A 13,138-nucleotide genomic window follows, 5' to 3' on the forward strand; every position below is an offset into this window, starting at 1 on the left:
GGGAAGCAATAACAGCTTCAGAACCCAGCATGCTGGGAAGTGGGAAGTTTCAATTGCTGCTGCCTCATGATATGATCTTGGTCAGAACAAGTGTTAATTGTCAGTCAACCAAAATGTGCGATGCAGCATGATTCCTTTGGCAAAATTCACAAAATAAAGTTTATTTGAATAACTACTAGGGAGAATATTTCAGATAACTGCAATGCTGAACAAGTACCAATCACACTGGTTACAGATTCTCCTTATGCCTTGCTATGTATATACACTTACAAAGCACAAGCTCTTGATAAAAACGTAGTATATATTGCTGAATTAGTTCATAAACACTTAAAGCCAACAGTGGCATCATCAGCAGTGTTCCCAATTATTCCTCACTGCAAGATGTAGTAGTGGTAGTGTTCATAGGATTATATAGGTAGCAAACAAAAGAGAGACGTGGGTTCCTTCCGCCTTTCGGTTATGAACAAAGCAGAAGATAGTAAAAATCATCAGTGAAGATGTTAGATATCATGATCAGGCTTGCCAGCAGCCGGTTTTACATGCCGCTGGAAGTCTTGGTGACCTCCTTGAGAGCCCGCATGATCTCGTCGGCCTTCAGCTCGCCGCGTGTGGAAGCAGTGAGGGGGCTTACGGCCGGGACGACATCCTCCTTGTGGTAGCTCCCAGAGCTCCTCAGCAGCTGCTCCGAGCCCTTCTCGGTGACGCCTTGGACGATCACCGTCTTGTGTAGCCCCGAGAGCATCTCCTCCCGGTCAGAGTCACCGTGTTCCCCGACGATCAGAAACATGTTGCCCACGGGCAGGCCCCAGCGCACGAACAGATACCTGAGATTTAGATCCAACAATTAGTATGGTTGTCGGAAATGCTACAGTTGTCAGGTTGGAATGTGTAATACAGCAGTACTGACCTGAGTGCTTGTGATCTGGATGCCATGAGAGGGACAACCTGCAGCCTTGTCGAGTTCCGGCAGTACATGAGGTGGCACCGGAGGCCGCGCATCCTCAGCCTCTCCCTAAGCTCATCGATCGTTTTCACCTAACAAATGAAGCAAATTGAGACAGGAATTCGACGTAAGGTGTCATCTAGGTGAAACTATGTACTAGTAGGGGGCTTACCTTCTTGGGGTCTCTGACGAAGAAGGAGACGCAGTGCGCGTTGCAGGATTCAACATCCGGCTCGACGGCGTCGCTGGAGCCGTCGTGAGCCATGAGCTTCCCGATGGTCTGCCTGGCGCCGTCGTGGGACCACCTGTGGTTGATGTGCAGCAGGTAGTCCTGGTCCGGGCGCAGCCTGCCCTGGGCGTCGACGCACTGCGCCGTGCCGGGGTAGTACACCTCGCTGCCGCTGCCGCAGATGAGCGCGTCGAAGTCGGTGGGTGGGACCTTGCCGAGCTGCAGGAGCTGGAGCGTCTCGGACAGCGGCATGGCCGTGGAGAGCGCGAAGCCGGAGATCTTGGACATCTGGGAGTCTGACCTCACCGCCCTGAACACCTCCTGGATCACCTGCAGCATCTTCTTGGTGGCGCGGCCGTCGTCGCCGTAGCAGTCCACGGCCACGATGAACAGACGCCGGCGGCGGCGGAGGAGCGGGTACTTGTTCACGCCGCCGGACGCAAGCTCGGAGTGGCTCTTGACGTCGCCTTCGCCGGCGCCGCTGCCGTCCGGGATCCCTGAGGGGTGAGCATGAGACGACGATTGCTTAATCTTGTTCATGATCTTCTGCACTTGGTCCTGCGGGTCCGATGAGGCGGGCTCGTTGAGGGAAGCACCCCGCTCGCCGTCGATGGAGAGGCGCAGCGACAGGTCCTGGAAGTCTATGAGCGAGTCCTCCAGGGCGTCCTCCTCGTCGGCGCCCGTGTCCGCCGGGGTGTCTGTGAGCCAGCGCGGGTTCCTGATCCGGCACCCGGCCACCCGGGTGAGGTACTGCCGGCAGTGCTCCGGCCACGAGTAGAGGTGGATGTTGCGCAGCCCATTCTTCCGGCACTCCTGCCACAGGTTCTTGTCCGCCACCAACTTCAGCAGCGCGTCGGCAATGGCGTTCTTGTCGTGTGGATCCACCAGCAGCCCGTTGTTCAGTGCCTACACCAGCGCCATGACGCACACACAGTTACATCACATCAGACGGCTCATTGCAAATTTACGGTTGTTTCAGTAACGGGATGCCAAGAAACATGGCACACTTACAGTAGTAATGTCGACCGGACCGCCGTTCTTGGTGGCGACGATCGGCAGCCCGTGTGCTGCCGCCTAAAGGCCATAAAAGTAATTCGTCAGAAGTTAACTCTGTTTTTCTTTACTCGATGAAAAAAAATTCTGTTTTATTTATAGCAATAGGAAAGAATGAGGTGATTGTAAGGGAACTGAAGCTGACCTCGATAAGGGTGAGACCGAAAGGCTCCACGAGAGCAGGATTGATGAAGACACCCTGCAGGGGATAGCCGATGTTAGAGTGAGTTGCCAAAGCTGAAATATGTTGGATATGAGATGCAGCAGACCTTCATCTTCGCCGCGAGGCGATAGATCTCCGGGACATCGGCCTGGTTGTGATGCTTGGGGAACGCCACACTTCCGTAGAGATCATACTTGTCGACCAGCTTCAGGACTGTGGTGAGAACATTCGCGTTGCCCGCAGGCATCTCGTCGATATCATCTCTGTTCCCCATGATCAGAGTCTGGAAAATGTAAGCAGTTACTTGTCAACATGTGCAGATATATGCCAAAGGGATGTTCAGAAATATGATTTTGGCAGTACTCCTTTTTACTTGGTAATCATGATGGGTGCCGGCGGATATTACTTGCTACTTGGTAACAATGATAGACACTGGAAATATGTTACTAAAGTTGAACTTAAGATGTACTTATGCAGGTAAACTGGTATAAATGAAGTATACTTATTCAGGTAAGCTGTTGCTTACTAAGTTTGCAAGCTCCCTCAGTGGGCGGCACTCTCCAAATGCTCTGACAAGGGTAGTGATGTTCTTCTTCGCATCGGGCCTTGACAGGGCCAGGATCATCGGCTTGTGAGGATTGGTCAGGAACCGCATCACCTGTAACAGGCAGTTTCGTTCAGTGATATTAAGATCCTCATAGGGGAAATTGGTGTGCGTCGGTATGGGAAATTTGGGATCAGACACCAACCTCAGCCCAAATCGGGGGTAGTGACCTTGGTGAAGCACCATCCAGCATGTCATCTTTGCCATCACCATCTCCATCGACATCTTCAGCCACAACATTGCTGAAATCCATCCCAGGTGGAATTACCTGCCACGCCAAATTACCACAATTGTAGATCAAGAGTGTGAAAAAAATCAGCTTCGCCACATATGACACGTGAAATACCTAACATGCTACTAGAATTTTGCCAGATATGATATGATACAGTACTATGATACAAGGGTCCCTATGGTATATGTTTAGTAATCAAACACTTACCACCATCCTAGGCATGAAACGGCCATGGCAGCTAACCCCGCGCCTCGTCCGTGCCCTTAACACTTTCTCGAGCTTCACATCAAAGCCATCATACAGTCCCCACTGTTCATCGATCTCCTGCCTTGTGCTCGTTATCACAAGCTCTGCTGCGTCCAAGGCCAGCTCCTCGCCCTCGATACGCCTCATGATTTTGTAGGTTGAGTCAATCTCCTCCTTGGACATGCGCCCTTGCTTCATGATCTGCTCCAGCTTGTTCCTCCCGAGCGAGTGACCGGTGAGCACCATCGGCACGTTCAGCGCGCCGGAGAGAAGAGAGGCGACATCGCCTGCATCAGCATAGTGGCCATGGATCACATAGGGCAGGACCGGCTTCCCACGGCCAACCTGCTCGCCCAGAGCCCTGGACATGTTTAGAATATGCGCGAGGGCTCCGTCGACGAACTCCTGGAGGTAGGGCCACAGGGCCTCCTTCTTTATGTACTTGTCCCTCGGCCCGCAAGGTATGCGCACAATGTATGCCCCGGCGCTCTCGCCCCCTTCAGCATCGGTGGAGCCTGAGCACAGCATCTCGGTAGGCTCCCCGTAGCTCCAATCCACGTCGGGGGATGACACTTGGCGTGTGAACAGGTCCACTCTGTACACTCCGGGCATCAATGAAAGCGCTCTGGCGAGTTCGACAACATATTTCACCTGCAAACACAGGGAGAACCAGTCCCAGTAAATCATGCAAGTCACAATCAATCTTGATTATAATTGTAAGAAACATTTCTGTAAGTAAATGATCAGTTTTGTTTACCTGCCCTCCAGTATCTGAATCACTACCCAATTCCATGTTCTCGCCGCGGACAAGACCGTGTACACTAGAAAGGAGATGAAAGAAATTGTAGAACTCTCAGGCCATCATCAACATGATCATGCAGCATGACAGAACATGAGGTGCACAGATCATACGACATCTGAAGAAAGTTTCAGTATATAAGACCTGATGAGCACAATGTAGAGCTTCTTCTCCTTGTTATCGTCGGACCAGACGGTGAGGTCGGAGAAGTTCCTCTGGAACTTCTTCTTGGGCGTTCCGTAGGACGCCAGCTCGCCGACGGTGTCCCCCTTCTCGCCTTCCGACAGATCCTCGGCCAGGTCCTCCGTGGCCTCACGGCGCACCTGCTCCTGTTCCTTCTGCCGCGCCGACATCCTCTGGATGCCCTCCAGCTCCAGCTGCTCGTCATGAAACAATGCATAGCCAAACAAAACATATAATCAGAAGCATCACAAGAATGGAGAATGGAAACATATATTACCAGTCATCATGTATAATTCTCTGTTCTCGCAGACGAAACCACAGCAAAAGCGTGGTTTGGCAGATTCAGTTTGGAAATGGGACAGCAAACTTTTTTGGGCCGTTATGTCTGACAGCACTAGGAGACCATGATTTTTCTTCCGCCCTTTTCATAAACACGAAAGAATCTCCGAATAATAAACAAACAAATACTTAAGAGGAAAACATGCGTTGTTCGTATCTGACATTCTGACATCATTCCTACTTCCTGGGGTCCTGAATGTTCGAAATCGCGGCACGATCGTGCATGATCCAGTTTTAAACGACAAAATGATCGATCTAACATCATGATTAAACATGAATGAATGAATGAAAAAAAAACATGTTACGTCAAGAAAGAAAAACAGTGTCGGATCGGCAGAATATTCGTCCGGGAAGAATTCTTCATGGAACTGCACTTACGACGTTACAGTGAGCATCTCACCGAGCGAGAGAGAGAGAGAGAGAGAGGAAAGAAAACAAATAAAGCCACCGGACGACGGGACGAAACCATGAATGAAATTAACCAAACCAACCAAAGACAAGTCGAAATCAACAACAAGGGGAGGGAAATGAAGGAAGACGAGAGAAGAAGAGAGATGAGGAATTGACAGGCCGCTTAATAATCACCTGCTTCTTCTTGCGGGCGAGGTGCCAGATGCGCCAGCACATGTTCTCGAGTCGGGTGCTGCGCTCGCGGGCGTTGCGGGTGGCGACGACCTTGATCCACGTCCGGTGGAGGTCGCTCTCGTCCACGCCCTTCACCACCTCCTCCACGAAGTAGTGCGTCGGGCTGAAGTTCATGTGCGGCCCGCGGGGGCTCGCCGACGACGCCCCCGCCCCCGCCACCGCCGACTTCGGGTCCCCGCCCCCGGCGCCTCCTCCCGCGGCGGCGCCGCCGCTGTCGAGAATCGCCTCCAGGTAGCCATTGATCCACTCGTTCCCCGCCATGGCACCCGATCCGCGTGCGCTCGCGTTCCGTTGGGCGATGGAACTGACAAGAGAGAGAGAGAGGGAGGAGGAAGAAGAATAATGGGGGGAGGTTTCTTTCCCGTTCGTTGGTTGGGTTGTGTGGCCCGTACCGCCGTAGTTGTAGGCTTCTGTTGAGAAATATTTAGAGGAGGGAGGAGGGACAAAAATTCTCTGGAGCAGGGGTGAGGATCCAGAGAGAAGGGAGGCGCGCCTGCCACGTGGCCAACGATTTTCTATTTTCTATTTATTTTGGAATAATAATGATGAAAGCGGTAATATAACACTAGCGGGACCGTTTTACGTGTGACGACGATGGAGCTCGCCTCGCCGGAGAAGACGTTGGGCCGTGCGCGTGTGGCGGTTTTGGCCGTCGGTTGGGTTCTTCCGTGTGCCAAGCTGTTTGATCACCCCTGCATTGGCGCTGTACGGTTGCATGCATGTGTATCGGGGGTTTGGGACAGGGAATTTCGGAAGCCAGCCTTTGTTGTCCCGCTCGACCGATGGTAGACTTCGGCTGTGACGACGGTTTGTGTAACGCCGTGGCCATTTCCGAGCGTAGGAACGAGGACAAAATGCGTTGGATAGTCCTGACTCTAGAGATAGGCATGTAATAGATGTTTATTGGGTGGTTCATGTAATAGATGTTTATTGGGTGGTTCCTGGTAATCGAGGCATATATATGAGGAGAATCATTAATTGCATGACATTTTGAGTGACCTGTCCATATACTTCTTCCCCTTGAGGGAGCTATTACAACGCAACTTTGCATTGCCACCTTATGGCGGCCCGAGCTTCTCTTCTTAATTGCTCCCGCACGATGCCTTCGACTACGTGTATTATCTCATCCCTCCTTCCCGTACCCTTCCATTGTCCAGCCCAATTTTTTCCTGCTTCGGTCATCGAGTGCCTATCACCAAATATTGTCAACCTACCATTGCCCATATCCAACCGGTGCCAGCGGTACCATGGCGGGGCACCGTCGCACCTCAATTGGACCTTTGGCCGACATTAAGCCCCACCTCTTAGCCGACTTCATTTTGTTAGTCACTATCACTCCTTCCTTCACGTTTCTTGAAATTTGTTAAAACCCTAGGTGTTTCATTGTACTTTGCGTCCAACCCCACACGTTGGATCGTGTAGATACACTTAAAATCTAGGCGAGGGCGGGACTAAGATTATCTTTATATGTTAATGTTCATATGGGAACACCATGCGGGAGGAATTGGTCAACAAGTTATGATTTTTTTTGTTATATTCTCCCGCGACTAGGGTCTAAAGCTCAAATCGAGTTCAGAATAAGGTTTCAAAAATTCGGACAGAGATTTGTGAATTTCACCGAATTACGTTCATTTCCGTCGGGTCCTTCATCCCGAAAATGAAGTTTGAAACCCATTTCAAAGGCACAACTAATCACACCACTCTTAATTTTTTTATAAACGTGGTACCCGTTCATGCCTTAATAATCTACTAGACGGCCCAAAACAAAGTTTCCTTCTTTATCAGCAGCAGATTCTCAGGTGGGACATAAGGGCATCTCCAACAAGGTACCAGCTAGTAGCGGTACTAAAAAATTTCTTTCCATTTTTCAGTGTGTTTCATTTTTTTCTTATTCATTTTTTTTCTTGATGGATCCACATGTCATCTTCTTTGTTGTTTTGGTATCCGTATAGTACATGTTACTTCTTCAAGTAACCATTACTTAGTTGTGACATTTTTCTCTCTTCCACATTGACCACTAATTTCTTGGTACCCCTGTGGTACTTCTTGTTGAGGATGATCCTAAATAGGTAGGGTCGTCTGCTGCCAACCCTGTCGCCATAGGCATGTCATGGATGGGTAAGAAACGGAGGAGGAGGAGCCGATGCGCACGTATGTGGCAGCGCAGGCAGGACGGCCCTCAACCCCAGTCCTCCTCCGTATGGCTAGCTCGTAGCGCCCGAATGCATATCCTTTGCCGTGCCCCCGTGACGCACTAGCCCTTGTCCAGTACGAAAAGGAAAACAAAGGATATACAGAAAGGAAGAATATGTAGTACTCCCTAGGAAGTTGTTAGCCGGATTTGACTCCGCCGCAGCTGCAGGGAGAAACGAAAGGGAGGACGCGGTATGGACGGAAATGGCTAGTTGCGCTAGAGCTTAGCGGCACGTACTACGTCCGATGGATGGATGGATGAAGTTGGATCATCGATCGCCCGCCGCCACCCGCGCGGCGATGCAACTTGTTGCGTGGCCCGTTGCGGGAATAGACGGGGCGACAACAAACACCCCGCCGCCTTTCGCCCTCGGGCTCGCGACCGGACCGCCCGCGTCGCCCTCTCTCCGTCTCCTTCTCCCCCCGAGCACTCCCGATCGACCAACGACGCACAGGTACGTACGCAGTACTCCATGATATAGACGCGCCGCCGGAACGCCCACGGTGCCTGAATATTCGCTAGCTGCTCGATTGCTCCTGCTCCGGCCTGCATAAAGCCGGTTTAGTCCCGTTCACGATTTGCCACGAGAGGCATTTAAATTGGCTGACGATTCAGTCTGCAAACACATCGACCTGGTTTGAGTTTACAAAAGTGAGTGTGTTATCACAACACGCTTTTTGATGTACTGTCCACTGTAAGGCCGTTGTCGCTAAGTCTGAAAATGTCGTTTTTCTTCAGTTAAGTTCAGTAGCAAATAAGCTGGGCATGCAGCACGAGGTTGTTCGTGACTTGTCCTATTCTTCAGGTAGCTAGCTTAGTGCGCCGCCTTGACTGCGTCGTGGGATGGCACGAGCAAAACATCAAAAGCGGCATGATCTGGGCACGAGCGACGCCGTGGGATGGCGCGGCTGTAGGACTCGTTCTGCCCTGATTTTTCTCCTTTTAGTTAGATCGTACAACTCGTTTTGAGAGTTGGTATAAGAAGCAATAAAAGTCGGATCAGAAAAGCGGCAACCGTTACGCAGCACCAAACCTGTGTTTGTCTCTTGTTGATTCTACTCTCGCGTGTGTGTGTTCTGCAGCGTCCGGCAACGTCAATTGGTATCAGAGCCCTGATCAGGTTCTGGTGATCTACGATGCCAAATTCCAAAGGTGATCGGTCGGTTTCCCGGTCCGTGACTCCGCCGCGTTCACGAACTCTGAGTCGTGGCTGGAGCCGCGGGAGACGACACGATGGCCAGGTCGTGGTGCAGCAGGAGGTGGTGCGCGAGGTGAGTGGCAGCGGCGCCGTCACGTACCCCATGCTGACGCGCACGAACTACTTGGACTGGGCGATTCGCATGCGAGTCCAGTTGCAAGGCGCAGGCCTCTGGGAGGCTGTAGAAGGTGAAGAGACGTCGGCGCGGCAGGAGCGGCAGGCGTTCGGCGCCATCCTGCATTCGGTGCCGCTCGAGATGATGCGCGTGATCACGGCCAAGGACAACGCCCAGGACGCCTGGGACGCGGTTAAGGTGATGCGCGCCGGCGTAGAGCGCGTCCGCGAGGCGAAGGCCCAGAAGCTGTGCAAGGAGTACGAGAACCTCGCGTTCAAGAGCGGTGAGTTCGTCGAGGACTTTGCACTGCGGCTGTCTGGCCTTGTCACCGATCTGCAGCAGGTTGGCGACGACATCACGGAAGAGAAGGCCGTGAAGAAGCTCCTTCGCGTGGTGCCACCGAGAATCAAACCGGTGGCCGTCGCAATGGAGTCGTGTCTCGATCTGAAGCACATGTCGATCGAGGAGCTCTCGAGCCGTCTCTCTGCCGCTGAGGATGGGCTCGATCCAGAGCCGGAAGTGGGCAGCAAACTACTGCTCACCGAGGAGGAATGGTCTGCGCGGCAACAGTCACGCGGACAGGGCTCCAGCAGCGTCGGTGGCAAGGGCGGCAAGCCGGCTACAAAGCCGATGCCGCAATCACCGGACAAGCCTGCACGCTCCGGCGAGCGCCGTAAGGGCAAATGTCAGTACTGCCACATCGAGGGCCACTGGGCCAAGGAGTGCAGGAAGAAGAAGCACGATCAAGCGCGCCAGGAGAACCAAGCGTACGTCGCGCAGGTGGAGGAGCAGGCCCCCGGGCTTCTCCTTGCCATGGCCGGCGACGGCGACGACACCATCGACTTGCAGCTAGCACCTGCGGTGTACGCTGGAGCCAAGCCGGTACCTGCTCCTATACAACCTGTTCCTGGCGACCTACTCGTCCGCAACTCGAACCTCGACCTGCGGACAGGGGAGCAGTGCGTGTTCCTCAACGAGAAGCGCTTTGTTTCGGTGCCCACCGACAACGAGCGCTGGTACTTCGACTCCGGTGCAAGCAACCATATGACCGGGTGCCACGGGATGCTGACCAAGATCGACGAATCTGTGCGAGGTACGGTGAAATTCAGTGATGGCTCACTCGTTCAGATACATGGACGCGGTGTTGTTCTATTACCTGCAAGAACGGAGAACACCGTGCGCTGACAGAGGTTTATTACATACCTCGTCTGCGCACAAGCATCGTGAGCCTGGGTCAGCTAGATGAAGGGGGTTGCAAATCAGTGATTTGTGATGGTGAGTTGCGCCTGTATGATCGTGATCGAGCTATACTACCTCGTGTGCCAAGGGCCAAGAACCGGTTGTACCCAGTCACTCTGACCATGGCAACACCTATCTGTCTGCTTGCCGGACGGACTGACAAAGCATGGCGTTGGCATGCCAGGTTTGGTCACTTGCACTTCAGAGCACTCCATGATCTGGGAGCCAAGGGTATGGTCAGAGGTATGCCTCGGTTCAGCGTATTGAGCAATTCTGCGAGGGGTGTTCACTTGGGAAGATGCACAGGACCCCTTTCCCGCGCGTGTCAGCCTACAGACCAGAACAGGTGCTTGAGCTGGTGCATGGAGACTTGTGTGGGCCGATATCCCCACCCACAGCAGGTACGAACAGCAAGTACTTCCTGTTAGTAGTTGATGATTGCAGCAGATATATGTGGTTGGAAGTGCTGAGGAGCAAAGATGAGGCTTTCAATTTTTTTCGCAAGATCAGGGCAACTGCAGAGAGTGAAAGTGCAGTGAAGCTCAGGGCATTCCGAACAGATCGTGGTGGTGAGTTTAACTCCATTGAATTCACCGAGTTCTGCAATGATCAGGGGATAAGGAGAAACACCACAGCTCCCTATTCTCCGGAGCAAAATGGTGTAGTTGAGAGGCGTAATCAGTCGGTGGTAGAGATGGCTCGCAGCTTGATGAAGAGCATGTGTGTACCAGCAGAGTTTTGGGGGGAGGCAGTGAGGACTGCCGTGCATATTCTGAATCGCTCACCCACTCGTAGCCTGAATGGGATCACACCCTATGAGGCTTGGAGGAAGAAGAAACCATCAGTGGACTACTTCCGCACTTTTGGCTGTGTAGCACACATGAAGATCATTGGCCTTGGTCTGACAAAGTTGTCTGACAGAGCACGAGCATGTGTATTTGTCGGATATGAGTCTGGCTCAAAAGCATACCGGGTGTATGATCCGGTTCAGCGTCGTCTACATGTGACGAGAGATGTGATTTTTAAGGAGGATCGCAAGTGGGATTGGGGAACTGACAACTGCACACATGGCAAGTCGTGTGAATTTACTGTGGTTTATTCGGATGTGTTAGTACGAGTGTCAGTTTCAGCTTCACCTTCTGAATCTGTTCACTCCAGACAACAGTCCCCTCAAATTGATGCAGCCTCGTCAGAGGAACAACCACCAGACGAGCCCGTGACAGTGGAAGACGAGCAACTTCAGCCTCCTATCCAACCGTCTCACCCCATGCAAACCCGAGCACAACATGGGATTTTCATGCCAAATAGAAAGTATGAAGATCATTTGGAATTGGCAGAGTACTGTCTGACAGCTGCAGAGGAACCCGACAGTGTGGATGCAGCACTGGGTGAAACCGCATGGCGCAAGGCAATGGAAGCTGAAATGGCTTCGATCAATGAGAACAACACATGGGTCCTAACTGAACTCCCTGCAGGTCACAAAGCTATCTGACTCAAGTGGGTGTTCAAGATTAAGAAAGACGCTGAGGGCAATGTTGTCAAGCACAAAGCCCGGTAGGTTGCAAAAGGCTATGCTCAAAAACAAGGAGTGGATTTTGATGAGGTATTTGCTCCTGTGGCCAGGATGGACACTGTTCGTCTGATGCTTGCTTTGGCAGCAAGTAGAAAGTGGCAGGTGCATCACATGGATATTAAGTCTGCATTTCTGAATGGCAATTTGATGGAAGAGGTGTATGTTCATCTGCCGGCAGGATTTGTTGTTAGTGACAGTGTACACAAGGTGCTGAAACTGAACAAGGCCCTGTATGGTCTGCGTCAGGCTCCGCCTAGAATTTCAAGCTTGATGAATCTCTTGCATCACTCGGTTTTGAGAGATGCCCGATTGAGCATGCTCTATACCGAAGGGGAAATACTGACAGCTTCTTGTTGGTAGGAGTATATGTGGATGATCTTATCATCACACACACGAGTGCAACTGAAATTAAAGTCTTCAAGGATCAGATGCATGAATTGTTCCAAATGAGTGATTTGGGACTTCTGAGCTACTACCTGAGAATCGAGGTGAGTCAGAAGGAAGGAGAAATCACTTTATGCCAGTCGAGCTATGTTGCAAAACTGCTAGAAAATGCAGGTATGGCAGCCTGTAATCCATGCTGTACTCCAATGGAAGGGAGACTGAAATTGGGGAGAGTGGAGACAGGAAAGGCAGTGGATGAAACCAAATATCGAAGTGTAATTGGCAGCTTCGGTACTTGGTGAATACTCGACCTGACATTGCATACGTAGTTGGGCTTGCAAGCCGATTCATGGAGTGTCCCGGGGCACAACATTGGGCCGCTGTAAAGCAAATACTTCGCTATGTGCGGGGAACTCAGGGATACGGCTGTAGATATACTTGCAGCGAAGTATCGCCTAATCTGATCGGTTACAGCGACAGTGATCTTTCGGGCGATGTGGATGATCGCAAGAGCACGTCAGGCATTGTGTTCTTCTTGGGGGGGAGCACAGTTTCTTGGTGCTCGCAGAAGCAAAAAGTGGTGGCACTGTCATCTTGCGAGGCCGAGTACATTGCTGCATCTACAGCTGCTTGTCAGGCAACATGGTTGAGTAAGCTGCTGGGAGAACTGCAGGGTATTCCGCCTTCGGTTGTGAAGCTGTTCGTGGACAACAAGTCAGCCATAGCGCTGTCCAAAAATCCTGTGCATCATGACCGGAGTAAGCACATGGACACTCGCTATCATTTTATTCGAGAGTGCATTGCAGAAGGGAAGATTGATGTGGATCATGTTGGGACGGAGGGGCAGCTGGCTGATATCCTTACCAAGGCGCTAGGTCGCATAAAGTTCATTGAGCTAAGGCGCAGACTGGGCGTAATCGAAGTCAAGCAGAGACAACAGCATTAGGGGGGAGATTTGGTGTACTGTCCACTGTAAGGCCGTTGTCGCTAAGTCTGAAA

At 51.9% G+C, this 13,138-nt stretch overlaps 1 protein-coding gene across 1 annotated transcript; it reads right to left on the bottom strand.

The window, feature by feature from the left end:
- Positions 1 to 187: 187 nt before the first annotated feature.
- On the bottom strand, positions 188 to 5,848 carry LOC100844859 (sucrose-phosphate synthase). The gene is made up of 12 exons (XM_003564887.4): positions 5,377 to 5,848; positions 4,414 to 4,646; positions 4,228 to 4,291; positions 3,432 to 4,121; positions 3,138 to 3,260; positions 2,915 to 3,046; positions 2,495 to 2,671; positions 2,371 to 2,424; positions 2,184 to 2,246; positions 1,116 to 2,078; positions 908 to 1,035; positions 188 to 824 (listed from the first exon to the last, which is right to left on the bottom strand). The coding sequence occupies exons 1-12, from the start codon at positions 5,695 to 5,697 to the stop codon at positions 536 to 538; spliced, it is 3,237 nt and encodes a 1,078-aa protein (XP_003564935.1). The 5' UTR covers positions 5,698 to 5,848; the 3' UTR covers positions 188 to 535.
- Positions 5,849 to 13,138: the final 7,290 nt, after the last annotated feature.

This window comes from Brachypodium distachyon, chromosome 2, assembly GCF_000005505.3.
Source record: "Brachypodium distachyon strain Bd21 chromosome 2, Brachypodium_distachyon_v3.0, whole genome shotgun sequence".
Lineage (NCBI taxonomy): Eukaryota > Viridiplantae > Streptophyta > Magnoliopsida > Poales > Poaceae > Brachypodium > Brachypodium distachyon.